Source organism: Camelus bactrianus, chromosome 18 (genome assembly GCF_048773025.1).
Source record: "Camelus bactrianus isolate YW-2024 breed Bactrian camel chromosome 18, ASM4877302v1, whole genome shotgun sequence".
Taxonomy (NCBI): domain Eukaryota; kingdom Metazoa; phylum Chordata; class Mammalia; order Artiodactyla; family Camelidae; genus Camelus; species Camelus bactrianus.
Window position 1 is genome coordinate 25,086,737 of NC_133556.1, and position 14,353 is coordinate 25,101,089.

The window sequence follows — 14,353 nt, forward strand, 5'->3', positions numbered from 1 at the left end:
ATTTGACAAAATAAAATGTTGATATAACTACACAAAATTTTATACTCAACATGAGCTTTCATATTATAGAATTTCACCTTAACAAGCTAGCTTACATATAAAACAAAGTTACTCTTTGCCTACCTGTCCTAAGATGAACTGTTGCACCAACACTTTTTTACTATGTACTTAAAACAAAAAAGTTCTCTTCACATGAGATTAGAAACATGCAGTTCCCAGAGAAGAAAATTAGCCACGAAGTACAAAGGTCTTGTTCCAGCAGATTTACCACCAGAAATAGGCTATGGATAGGTAACTCTTACCAAGTCCCTGACCTAAGCAGTACTACAGGAAGTTACAGCGTTGACCAAAAGAACACACAGGTTTCTCATTAAACTTTGTTTTAATGGGTCTCAAAATTCTGTGACAGATTTTTGGTCAAGTTGTTTCCATTAAAAAGTACTGATTTTAAAAACTAATAACTTAAAACTGCCACACACACAAAAGAAACAAATGGTCCACAAAACATTCTCCTTTCCTTCTGAAGGTTTTACGATGCATTGTTATCATTAACCAGTCTTTTACTATTAAACTTAAATGGCCAATTGAGACAAACAGTTCTGAGACCGTTCTTCCACCACTGATTAAGACTGGGGTGGCAGGTATTGGGGATAATATTCATTTAGCCTTCTGAGCTTTCTGGGCGGACTTGGTGACCTTGCCAGCTCCAGCTGCCTTCTTGTCCACTGCCTTGATGACACCCACAGCAACTGTCTGTCTCATGTCACGGACAGCAAAACGGCCTAGGAAAACAAATACCGTATCATTAGAAACACTTGGTATACGTACACAGCACTTACTGTCCATCTATTAGAATTTCTAATTACTGAAAAGACTTCCTTACCCAGAGGAGGATAATCAGAGAAGCTCTCAACACACATGGGCTTGCCAGGAACCATGTCAACAATGGCAGCATCACCGGATTTCAAGAACTTGGGGCCATCTTCCAGCTTTTTCCCAGAACGACGGTCAATCTTCTCCTTCAGTTCAGCAAACTTGCAAGCAATGTGAGCTGTGTGACAATCCAGCACAGGTGCATACCCAGCACTGATCTGGCCTGGATGGTTCAAGATAATCACCTTGGAAAGAAGACTTACATTTAGTGACTCTCAAAAGACAGTTAAGACTCTTGGCACAGAACAAAAAAAGGTGTCACTTAAAACTTACCTGAGCTGTGAAGCCAGCTGCTTCCATTGGTGGATCATTTTTGCTGTCACCAGCCACATTGCCGCGACGAACATCCTTGACAGATACGTTCTTGACGTTGAAGCCCACGTTGTCCCCAGGTAGGGCTTCACTCAAAGCTTCATGGTGCATCTCAACGGACTTGACTTCAGTTGTAACGTTGACTGGAGCAAAGGTGACCACCATGCCAGGTTTGAGAACACCAGTCTCCACTCGACCCACAGGGACAGTACCAATACCTAAGAAGTTTACAGTACAACGTCAACCATCACATGACAGCAAAAAATAGTGAAGTAACCCAACCCATTCAAGATCCCATGATAAACTTACCACCAATCTTGTAGACATCCTGGAGGGGCAGACGCAAGGGCTTGTCAGTTGGCCGAGTTGGTGGCAGGATGCAATCCAGAGCCTCAAGCAGCGTGGTTCCACTGGCATTGCCATCTTTACGGGTGACTTTCCATCCCTTGAACCAAGGCATCTAGAAGAACACGATTATCAATTAGTATTACCATTAAACTTGCCCCTTCCAGAACTTAACAGTCTTGAAAACTGTCGTGAAAAATTGCACTTACGTTAGCACTTGGCTCCAGCATGTTGTCACCATTCCAGCCAGAAATTGGCACAAATGCTACGGTGTCAGGGTTGTAGCCAATTTTCTTAATGTAGGTGCTGACTTCCTTAACAATTTCCTCATATCTCTTCTGGCTGTAGGGTGGCTCAGTGGAATCCATCTTGTTAACGCCAACAATTAGCTGTTTCACACCCAGAGTGTAAGCCAGAAGGGCATGCTCACGGGTCTGCCCATTCTTGGAGATACCTGCTTCAAATTCACCAACACCAGCAGCCACAATCAGGACAGCACAGTCAGCCTTTGAGAGAAAATAAGGCCATATCCTGTTAAACAAAAGCTCTTCAAAGGACAAACCCATGGTTTTGCCAGTTGACAGGCCCAAAGTTACTTTCAGAAGTTTTTAATTCTACAAACCTGAGATGTGCCTGTAATCATGTTTTTGATAAAGTCTCTGTGTCCTGGGGCATCAATGATGGTCACGTAGTACTTGCTAGTCTCGAATTTCCACAAGGAGATATCAATGGTGATACCACGCTCACGTTCTGCCTTCAGCTTGTCCAAGACCCAGGCATACTTGAAGGAGCCCTTTCCCATCTGGAAGGATTAAGAACGGTTACTTGGTAACTAAGACATGATCAAATCCCAGCTTGAAATTCCTTACTGCCACTTATTTGGAAAAACTACTAGTTTCCAACGAGAAAAGTTCGGCGTCTTTACCATACTCTCAAAACGTGCTTTCAAACACAAATTACTTAGCAGCCAACGCTGGAATTTACCCTAATTAGACCTAAACTAGTGGTCAGTTTTAGGAAAACTACCACTTAGTGTACCTAATGCACTTAAGCTGGCAAGCTTCTTAGTTTAACCATCTGTTTTACTTTACCCACCTCGGCAGCCTCCTTCTCGAACTTTTCGATGGTTCTCTTGTCGATGCCACCACATTTGTAGATCAAATGGCCGGTGGTGGTAGACTTGCCCGAATCTACGTGTCCGATGACCACGATGTTGATGTGAGTCTTCTCCTTTCCCATTTTGGCTTAGATTTAGCGGTGGTTTTCACGACACCTAAGTTGGGAGAAAAAAACCCACTTTTAAAGTCCCGTCCCGGAAGCTGGTGAACAAGCCACGACGCGAAGTCCGACGGCAAATTCCAAGGCGCATTCCCGCCAGCGCCGGCCGCGCCCGGCCCGGACCCCCCCACTGCGCGTCCCGAGTCCGCGCAGCAGCCCGGCCCGTCCCTTTGTGCGCACCCCCGGCCCCGGCCGCCGCCTCCATCTTGGGCCCCGCGGCCCGAGCGGCCATCTTTCCGCGCACGCGAGCGGCGGGCGGGGCTGGGCCTCGGCTCCCGGGTGGCGGCGCGGAGCCGCCTCGCCCCGCCGAGGCCGCGCCCGCCATGTGCGCGACGAGGCCCGAGCCGCCGGGCGGAGAAGCCCGCCCCGTCAGAGCCGCCGGCCCGGTCCTGGGAAGTCCGCGGAGCGAGAACCCGCGCGGGATCCAGCCAAGCCTCCGCCCGCGCACGAGGGACGCGAGCCCGGGGAGCCGAGGCCTCGAACCCTCCCGCCCCTCACAAGCCGAAATTCGGGGTCGGGAATTCGGAGGGGAGCCCGGCGGCGCGGAGACGGAGGAAACCACGCGGGAAGCAGAAGGAGTGAAACCGCCCCAGAGGCCGCGCCCGCGGACCCGCGCCCCGCACCCACCTGTGTCCTGGCGGCAAACCCGTTGCGAAAAAGACCGTTCACGGGGCCCACGGCGCTTATATATGGCCCTCCCCCACCCTCGGGAAAGGGGCGGAGCCAGCACACGACACCACTTCCCGGCGTGCCCCGCGCCAACTCCACAGGCACCCGCTCAGTCGCCGTCCCCTCCCCCCCATCCTGGGGACCGTGGGCGATGTGCGCTCAGCGCACTGAGGAGCATGCGGCGCCTAGCGCATGCTCCTCTCGACCCGGAGAATGACGACAGCGCGTGGGTGGGGGGCGGGGACGAGCGCGCCATGGGTTCTAGGTTAGTGGGAGTTTGTCGACGGTCCCTGGGATTCCCCGAGGCTGAGGCGCGTCCTCCTTTTGTATGAATTACTCCCCGCACGGCGGGGGGTGGGGACGTCCAGAATCTTCCCCAGTCCAATCCCGGTTTAACTGCAAAGGTGGACAGTGATTGTAGGGTCCCTTAACCCCGCAGCAGGTCTCACTTACTCAGCCTTGCCCTCCCGCAGGTCGGGGACTAGCCCTGAGTCGCTTCCTCTGCGGGGCCAGCTGCCCTCACTCTGCCCCCCGCGCCCCTTAAGAGGGAGCGGGGCCCGCGCCCGGGGACCCGGCGGAGGGGCCGCCTTCAGGCCGGGGAATCCGCGAGGTCTTCGGCCTGGCGGCCGGGAGTCCGACTCTTATGCTGCTGCCCTGGCCTCCTGGCTTTTACCTGCAAAGGTTTTCCCCAAGTCCCTTCACCCCATGTGCTACTCCAGATGTCCAGCTTTTCGTTCAGCATAGACTTAAATCCCGCAGTTCGCTGTACGTCTAACTTTAGTTCCATTGCGTTAGGGAGACCCTGAGTGTGTGCCTACCGTCCCGGTACATCTTTTCCAGTGTACACTCATTTGATGGCAAGCATGAAACACCTAAAAAGAATGTTTCAAATTCAGTCTTTCCACATGATCTCACGTGGAGACTAAGACCTACAGCACCGGGAGGCTTATCCACCCAGTTAACTATCCCAGCACTTGCTGTGAAATCACTGCTTCACAAAAATGGCCTCTCCCGGTTCAATAGATGGCTTCATTTTCTGTGGTCCTGTTGATTCCAAGTGTATTTTAGGCATCAACGTAGGGCGAGACTGAATGAGGCCTTTTTAATTGGCAATCAGGGCAGACTCTCAGAAACACCCCTGAAGAAAGAAGAAACTTTATATTTAATGAGCTAATTACTAGATCATTATGTCTTTCTCCACGTGTGGATCACCACCACAAATTTTCGAGCCAATCTACTAACAAATGTTTGAGAACCTACTATGTGTCCAGGTCTAAGTGTGCAAAAGAAGTTTCCCTTTTGGAGAGGAACCACAAACAAATTGGAAGAAGAAAACTAATATATAAAACAATTGGGAAGCAGTCAAAAGCAAATTGGTATGGTGCTTATTTACCTTCATGGTAGAACACAGTCCTTCCAGTACAAGCTTTGAGTTACTTCTCACGATCCAAATGCTTTTTTTTTTTTTTTTCATTTATTTAAACGAAATAAAGTCTTTTGAAATAACCTTCCTATATCTTTTTTTACCATTCTTTGTAGATATAAACTTACAAAAATCAGGTTTTTTCTTTCCTCATTAGGTTTGTAGCTTTCTTGTTTAAACTGAGATAGTTTTCATGAAAGTAACCAGTTCATATAAAGTTTCTCTAGAAATGCACATAACTAATCTTTTCTTAGCAACAAAAGCCTTTTCTATACTATCAATATTTCTAGTTTTTTCCTTTCACAAATTATTTGTTCACAATGCATTTCCTAGTGCCTTTGCCCAATCATATACATGTGGAATTAAATTATCTTGATTTGCTAGTCCATGTTTGTAATAAGATAAAATTGTAAGAAGTACCAGTGAAAATCAATCACTAACAATAGAACATGCAAGTACCTCTGCTCTTGTTTATTACCTTGGAAATATTAATTAATGGCTAGTCTCTTTGGAACTAGATTCCCACAATCAGCCACATTTGTGTATCACAATATTAAGTATGTAATTTCAGATTAAGAGGGTGCCACTCTAGATTTATTATCTTCCGTGGTTCTTTACCATGCTTTCTTTCTATAAGCCTCAAATGGTTTAGGTTTGTACAGTGTTGAGGATAATACTGACAGGACTGGTTAAAATTTGAAAACGTCAAAACGTGGTTATCTAGTGATTCAAGGGAAGGAAGCAAAGACGGAAAAAACCAAAATTTGAATATTTCAAAGTTTTACATGGAATCCAGGATTGCCGTTAACATCTAATTTAAGGAAGAAAACTCAAAATGAAAGTGGTGGTTGGTAAAAGGGGAAAGCATCGAATATAATTTCAGTTTAGAAAAATAAAAGTGAGAAAAGTGATCTGTCAAATACGCACAACTCATTAAAAGTTGTCCTCAAGGCCCTATGGTTACAGACACTTGTGTACACTTTATAAATACCTTATAGAGAATCCTTTTAAAAAGTGGTATCTACGCAACAGCAAAATTCTACTTTAGTCCTTGACTGATATGTAAGTTACTCCTGGGCACCACTGACTGGGCGCTCGTACTCAGGCTGCGACAATGGCCGAGACTTCTGGGGTGGGGAGGGACCTCGCGCCACACGGTGAGCGAGGTCTAGAAGCGGACACGAGCCCTTCCCGGGCAGAGCTCACATTTCCGCGGCCGGGAAGCCCGGGGCGCACCAGGCGGCGGGAAGGCGGGTCGAGGCGGAGCCTGCGGTGAGGTCGACCCGGCCATCCCTTCCGCACGCTCGCGCCTCTAGCGCTCGAACACCCGCTTGCCGGCGAGGGCCAGGATCCGCTCCGCGAGGGCCGTGGTCGCCCCGCCCCGCCCCCTCCGAGAGGTCACACCCCTCGGTCCTCCGACGGCTGCAGGAAGCGCCCGGGAGGGGCCGAGAACCCCACGTGGCTCGGGGCGGGGGACGGCGGACGGCTGTCGTCACCGTGGCGTGGCCTCTAACAGACTGTAGCAAATACTACTCTTCTTTTTTCAAAGCCCTTTTTCCCATACCCTGTGTTCTGATCGTAGTGTATTTTCTCCCATGACTTTACAGCAGTTACAGTATGCCTTTTACTAGCTTCGGTGTTAAGCCGGTAACAGTAACATTGTTGAGACTTGTCAATGTGTTTTGGGGTCATAATCTAAGGTCATATTTTGCTTAAGATTTTCCTTAAAGTTGCTCATACCATTTAGAGTAGCAAACGGTTAAAATACAGTGTAGTGAACTTCTTCGCGACCCCTTTTAGGGAAAAAAAAAGGATTTGGGTCATAATCAAATAAACCCTTGCTTAGTAACAGGGTGAACAGCAATAGTTCTTTAATACTTGTAGGTAACTGATCCACCAAGCATCTTTCAGTGTTGGCTAATCACTCTGCTTTGGGCCTAATTCAAAGCAGCTTTAAGTAATTACATTTTCTATGGCTTGCCATATTTTCATCTTGCCTCTACCAATTGAAAATGATTTTTAAAAGGGTATTTTAGAAAATGATTAAGCGAGGGTATCATTTGGATTGAGAACCCAAGTGAAATGGGACTTCAGTGTGCCAGGCACTATTCTAATATTTGCAGTATTTAATGTGATTCCAGCACCCACATTTTACAGATGGAAAACCTGCAGGCAACCGATAGTTTATGCATAAAAAACAAATGCAGACACATATTCTTTTTTAAAGATGCACTTTTTTTTGCACAAAAGTGGTGAAATAAAATATATACCCTTGCTTTTCTTTTAATACATACTGGAGCTCTTGTCTGTAAGTACATTACAGCCCAGCAGAGCAGTACTGAAGCCTAAATAATCTGACCAGGGGGCTAGGCCTAACTTTTACCAGCAGGTCTAGGCAGCCTGGTCTAATGGAAATAGCAGTGGTGTTGGAGTCAAAGAATAATGACTCAGTCCACTCTGCTGCTCACAGATCTGCGGTGGTCAGCGTTCTTGGCTTCTCAGTGCACCTGTTACGTGGTTGTGCGCATGACCCCTACTTAGCACCCACCTCACTATTCTAATATGCAACAGCATGGAAAGATATGGGGGCACACCCAATTATCTAGTTAAGACCCTGTTTCTACAGGCTTTTTGGAGAGCACCTGCCCTCAATTGGTATGCCTTGTGATGCTAACTTGACTCAGTAAAGCAAATAGACTCATTGGTATCTTTTTATTTGTAAAAATTTTGAAATAGGTAATACATGCACATAGTAAAAAAAAATCGTACTGAAGTTATACAGTCAAATGTTACTCTTATTTCAGCTGTTTAGAGAAAGTCTAAACAATATGCCAGGAAAATTAAGGAAACAAAAGGTATTTCTGCTACAGCTCCCATGATTCCAAATCCAGTGCCACTGCGACATATACTCTCTCACTTGGTGTGAAGGAAAGCGTAAATAATCTTCCCTCACTAGCTTTTGTGAATCCACATTTTACAGACAATATTCATTTTCAGTATTTCTGTGTCTTCATAGGTAACATGGACACAACATCAGGCTAAGAGAAGAGATGGAATCTGTTCTCAGCAATTTTATTTATTAGCTGCATAATCTTGGGAAACATCACCCTTGAGCTCATTATCCTCCTGAAAAATATCTGATAACACCTGTTTCACAGAACTGACCATCAGGATTCAATGAGACAATGTACCTGAAGATGCAGACCATTCTTACAAATGTTAGTGCTCGTTATAATTAGAAAATAATCATTAGCTCTTTCAAAAAGCAAGAAAGAATTCCCAGGGTGTAGCTCAGCAGTAGAGTGTGTGCTTAGCATGCACAAGGGCTTGGGTTCAACCCGCAGTACCTCCATTAAAATAAATAAGTAAACCTAATTACCTGCCCCACCAAGGGAAAAAAATGATAATAAAAAAATAAAATCAAAAAATTAAAACAAAAAACAAGAAAGAAAAATCTATTCAAAACATAAAGACATTTACTTTACCAATGGTCATTATTCATCCTAACAATGAGTACTGTTTGGTCCACTTCATGAACTACAGATTCACCGTACATGTGATTTTGTGTGTATGTGTGTGTCCCATTAGTGGCAGGGACATTCGAATTATGGAGTTCAGTATGATGGTGGTAGTTGCAGAGGACCTGAGGTCAGTATTTACTCATCCATCCATCAGGCACACATCTCCTGTGTGCCAGGCACCTAGCTAGACACTGAGTAGACAGCACACAATCACTGTTGGATGGTGCATGTGGCAGAGCCCTGGAGAGGTTGGGAGAGGCAGGGCAGACAGTAAGGGATGATTCCACGGGGCGTGAGCGCTGGAACCAGGTAAGTGCAGGGTAATTTTGAGCACTCAGGAGGGACCTGGACCTGGGGGTGGGTGGGGTGGTGGATGAGGACAGCAGCCCTGAAAGCTTCTCAGAGAGGAAGGATCTCACCTGGTTGGATACAAACTCTGGGAGTCAGCCATTGGAAGGAAGCCATGGAGTGGGGGGTATTCTGGATGAATTGCCCTAGAAAAGAAGGTGAAAAGGAGAGTTTGCTCCTCCGCGGATAGGAACAGAAAGCACGATCTACCTGGGGCAAACCTGAACCCCGTCCCCTGCCCCTGAAGGAACCTGGGAAGAACACTGGGGCTTCAGAGACAGATGGCCCTGGGTCCGAGTCTCACATCCATTACTTACTGAATGTGTGGTTCTGGGCAAGTTTTGTTACCCTCTTTAAGTTTCAGCTCCATCCTCTATAAACGAGGATGATAAAAACCCGCCCCCTCAGACTGTTATGAGAACTAGATTAGAATCTCAAAGGCTGAACGTGCTTTTTCTTTTTTTTTTTTTTTGGACTAAGTTAAAACAACAATTGGCAGGGAGTTTTTGTTTTCTTCCTTATTGTCCTCCCCTCCCTCCATTGTGTAGATGATATAGTGCTTTCAAAGTGAGAGAGCTCCGCACTCAGAAAGCCTTCACTCAGATCCCTGTTGGCTCCACAGCAGCTAGCGATGGGATGTTTGGCAAGTGATTTAACTGTTCTAAGCCTCAGTTTTCATATATATATATAAAGTGCAGATAATGATAATATCTACCCTGGGGGACTGCGGTGAAGATTAAATAAGACAATCAATGTAAAGCACTTAATCCAGTGTCTGGCACATGGTAAGCATCCAACAAATCTTAATTGTTGCTTGTTATTCTGTTTTTTGTTATTACATCCTCATGAGGTGGACTCTTGTCGTAGATGGAGTTTCTTTACTAAGAAGATGCCACGGTAACCTTGCTCTGGGCTCTGTCTTTGACATCCCTGCGTTTTAGTTTTGCTTATTAATTTCCCTACCAGCTCCATTGTCAGAATCTTAAAGATGCCATATTTGAAATATTGTAAAGTTAGAAATGTTAGAGAAAACAGTTTTTCAAAACTAGGATTTAAAAAAAATAATAAAGGCAGCTTAAACAGTCACTCCTAATTCTTTTTGTGTGTGTGTTTGTTTAGGGGGAGGTAATTAAGTTTATTTATTAATTTTTAATTTTTTTTTTAATGGAGGTACTGAGGATTGAACCCAGGACCTAGTGTATGCTAAGCATGCACTCTACCGCTGAGCTATACCCTCCCCTGGTCACCTCTACTTCTAAAGTCCTGTCACATCCTTGTACTTCCTTTTAAGAAAAATATTTTAGTACAGTATCTTTTGATTTGCTGTGATGTCATCCCTGTTTTCCTGTACCATCTGCTTCTGGTATATCTACCAGTGAGCTGTTCTTGCTGCAAAAAGAACTTTGCAGACTTATGTTTTAAAGAGCCAACTATTTTACATGTAATGATTGTTATGGAAACAGCTTGCCACACAATCATCAATGAAAAGGGAAAACTAGGTCTCAAAAACTGGGGAACTGCTAGAGGTTTTGTTTTGTTTTCACTCAAAATGAAAAAAGAATCTGAAAGCCATCATATGAATAAAACCAGTTAACAATCTCTCCATGAATCCGTGGACTCGCAGGTGCCTAGCACACAGAGATGGACAATAAACGCTTAATGACTGAATGAGTGAATGAATGTAATAGAGAGGGAATCTGGGACTGCAGTCTGCTACTCCTCAAGTCAGTTTCTTCCACTGACACACGGATGCCACCTTCAGTGTGAGAATCAATCATAAAAACCTTCCTTGGGTGTTAAAAATCATCCCAATATTCATCTGTTTTCCCAGAGCCCTCCTAATGTGTCCTGGTCTTTTTCTTTCTCGAGGTTGGACTTGCACTGTGTTTTCTTGTTTGATTTTTTTTAGGATTGCCTAGCAGTGAGGGGCTCACCCAGGCCCTAGTGGGAGTGGGGGACATCCCTAGACATTGTTGCCTGATGTCTGTTTAGCAAACAGAGGATGACATTTTTGTGTGGCAGACAAAGAGGAGTTGACCACACCCATACTGGGATTGGCTTAGATGTGAGCAGGGAGAGGTGAGGGCTGAGGGGCTCATTGAGAACAAAGACAAGGTCCTGTTTCGTCCACCCACCATGAATCCTCCTCTCATTCTGTAACTATAGCATTTGCTGAGCTCGCACCTATACCAGCATGCTCGGAATGTTTAGTGGGTGTTAGTTTTAATTCTGACACTTACCCTAAAGGGCCGGTGCCGTTATCATCTTTGGTTTACAAATGAGAAAACGGATAACTACTTTTTAAGCATTGTTGCTCAGTGCTCTTGGAGAAGGAACCGACAGTCTTTTCCAGAGTCAGGGAGATACTGTTCAAAGAAGATGATAATTTTCCAAATCGTTCTTGACACATGGAATCCTGATGCAACAGTAGTAACGCGAAACTGCGTCTAGTGCGGTGGAATTAGGGGAAGTGATGCTGTGTGACCCTTGTTAGGATGAAGTCAGGGCCGAAACGAGCAAAGTGCAGCAGCCTCCGGCGGCCTGGGGTTGGAGACTCGAGGCTGATCGGGTCCCTCCTCTGAGTGAGCTCCGCGACCTTGGGCCTGGGGTCCTCGCATCAGTTTCCCCGTCTGTGAGGTGACAGCCACGCAGCCGCGAGAGACCCTTCCAGAGTCCCAGACTAAACAGGGTGCCTCCCTTCAGTCTTCTTCTTTTCTTTTTTTTTAATTATTTTTTAAGCTTTTTTTTTTGAGGAGGGAGGTAATTGAGTTTAATTTTTTTTAGCTTTAAAAAAATTAGGTTTATTTATTTATTTTGTTTTGGGGGAGGGGGATCCTTAGGTTTATTTATTTAATTACTTTTAGAGGAGGCACTGGGGGTTGAGCCCCGGACCTGGTGCATGCTAAGCATGCACAAGTTTGAGCTATACCCTCCCCCTGGTAATTAAGTTTATTTATTTACTTACTTAATTTTTTTTTAATGGAGGTACTGGGGATTGAACCCAGGACCTCGTGAATCCTAAGTACTCGCTCTACCACTAAGCTATACCCTCTCCCTCACCCGCAAAAGGTACTCTTGATGTGGCCCTCTCCTCCCAGATTGTAAATTCCTTCAGGGCCACGAAGACTGGGGATGGTCCCTGCACCCACCAGGGCCTGAGTGAACCCCTCACTTCTAGTTAAATGTGACTGGTTCCTTAGAGCTCAACTCAGCCACCTTCTCAGGGAAGCCTCCTCTGACCCCCTCCCCACCCATCCTGTTGCTTTGTCTTCCCCCAAATCTAGGACAGTTTCCTTTGCATAATTTGTCATAGAAAAGTTTCTGTATTGTCTTGCTTCAAAGCACTTGTCTTAGTTTGTAAGGGACACTAAGCACCCCCCACCCCAATCCCATAGGCCCCATGGACCCCTAGTCCTCAAGAAGGCAAGGAGGTCCTACTGCATAGCACAGGGAACTATGTTCAGTGGCCTGTAGTAACCTGTAATGAAAAAGCACATATATGTATGCATAACTGAATCACTATGCTGTACACTAGAACTAACAAAACATTGTAAATCAGCTGTACTTCAATTTTAAAAAGTTAAAAAAAAGAAAGCAAGGAGGAACCTGAAATACGTGTTCCACCACTGGAGTCTCTGTGCCTGGGGAGTCTTCACGGAGAACACGGATCTTGAAAAGTGTAAAGGATTCCTACTGTCATTCAAGGCTGAGAAAACAATAATTCAAGACATGTATGTTCACAGTCTGTTTAAGAGAAAGTTGTGAGTGTTTCTAGAATTAGTGGTTCTCAACCAGGAGACGGGTGGCACTGTCTGGAGACTTTTTTTTTTTAGTTTAATTTAAGCTTTTTTTGTGAAGGAGAGGTAATTAATTAGGTTTATTTATTTTTTAGTTTTTTTTTTTAAATGGAGGTACTGGGGACTGAACCCAGGACCTCCTGCATGCTAAGCACACTCTGCCACTGAGCTCTACGCTCCCCCCAGAGCCATTTTTGTACTGTCATGACCTGAGGATGCCGCAGGGATGGAGCATGCAGGGTCTAGGGATGCTGCGCCCATCTTGCAGTGCTCAGGACAGCCCCCTGCAGCAAAGGATTATCCAGCCCACCAAGTGGGGAAACGCTATTTGAGAATAAACTAAGCTGGATATGCAGTTTGAGGCTTTATCCTGAATGGCCCCGGGTTTATCTTTACGACCTCCACCACTGATGAGGACACACTTGTTCTAGTAAATACTTGTGGAATGGATTTAAGACTTGAAAAATCAGTTAAATTCAGGGCAAAGTTGAAGGACATTTTACCAGGTACAGAATGGAGGAGGAAATGCTCTTCATCTTCAGGCAGGCAGTAGCTAGCTAAAGAGACGTTCTCTCTAGATACTTGGCATCTTTAAAAGAGCCATCCTCTAAAAGGACCACTGTGTTTCCACAGAGGAACAAACATATTTGAAACTTATTTGACCAACAGACCCAAAGAGGCTGTGTCCTACAATAGAGGGTTTACAAAATTAGACTCCCTGCGAGATGGTATTAAGGTTCAGACACCCCTCACCTTGACGAACCTGATGAAAGTGTCATCTTTGATTGGTGATGTGACCATGCTTTTTATTTTTAAATTTTTTAAAGTTTTTTTCCTGTTTTTATCCTTATCTTTTTTTGTTTTTTAACTATGGGGGGGGATTAGGTTTATTTATTTGTTTGTTTATTTATGTATTTATTTAATGGAGGTACTGGGGATTGAACCCAGGACCTTATGCATGCTAAGCACATGCTCTACCACTGAGCCATACCCTACCCCAGGACCATGCTTTTTTTTTAAAAGACTTTTTTTAGAGCAGTTTTTTTAGGTTCACAGCAAAACTGAGAAGGTGCAGAGATGCCGCAGAGATGCCGCATATACTTCCTGCCCAGACACGTGCGCGGTTTTCCATAAAATGAACACGCCCCCCCCCCCAAGATGATACATTGGCTACAACTGAGGAACCTACATTAACACATCGTTATCACTCAAAGTCTTCACCTTAGGGTTCACTCGTGGCATTGTACACTCTATGGGTTTGGACAGATGTGTAATGACCTTTGTCCATCACTGTGCTAACATACAGAGTAGTTTCACTGCCCTAAAAATCCTGTGCTCTGCCTGTTCGTCCCTCCCCCACCCCAACCCTGGACCACTGATGTTTTCATTGTCTCCATAGTTTTGCCTTTTCCAAAATGTCACATACTTGGAATCACACAGTATGTAGCCTTTTCCAATTGGCTCCTCTCACTTACTTAGTAAATGCCTTTAAGATTCCTCCATGTCTTTTCATGGCTTGCTAGCTCATTTCTTTCAAGCCCTGAATAATATTTCATTGTCTGAATGTAATAGTTTATTTATCCATTCACCATCCAAAGGACATCTTGGTTGTTTCCAAGTGGCATCTAACCATGCTTTCTGGACTTTAAAAAATAATTCAAGTAAGAAATATTAGAGATATTTTTAAAATATGATATTTTGGGTCTCTGAAGTAAAAAAATACAAGT

The 14,353-nt window shown here is 45.0% G+C and overlaps 1 protein-coding gene and 1 non-coding gene across 2 annotated transcripts; both read right to left on the minus strand.

Annotated features, from left to right (window-relative positions):
• Positions 1-363: 363 nt before the first annotated feature.
• On the minus strand, positions 364-3,650 carry LOC105064770 (elongation factor 1-alpha 1). Its single transcript, XM_010949768.2, has 8 exons — positions 3,496-3,650; positions 2,686-2,863; positions 2,213-2,392; positions 1,800-2,096; positions 1,555-1,705; positions 1,207-1,463; positions 884-1,118; positions 364-782 (listed from the first exon to the last, which is right to left on the minus strand). The coding sequence occupies exons 2-8, from the start codon at positions 2,827-2,829 to the stop codon at positions 658-660; spliced, it is 1,389 nt and encodes a 462-aa protein (XP_010948070.1). The 5' UTR covers positions 2,830-2,863; positions 3,496-3,650; the 3' UTR covers positions 364-657.
• Positions 3,651-11,809: 8,159 nt separating this feature from the next.
• Positions 11,810-11,884, minus strand: TRNAP-AGG (transfer RNA proline (anticodon AGG)). Its single transcript has one exon. It is a non-coding gene; the product is annotated as a tRNA-Pro (tRNA).
• Between the last annotated feature and the right edge of the window lie 2,469 nt (positions 11,885-14,353).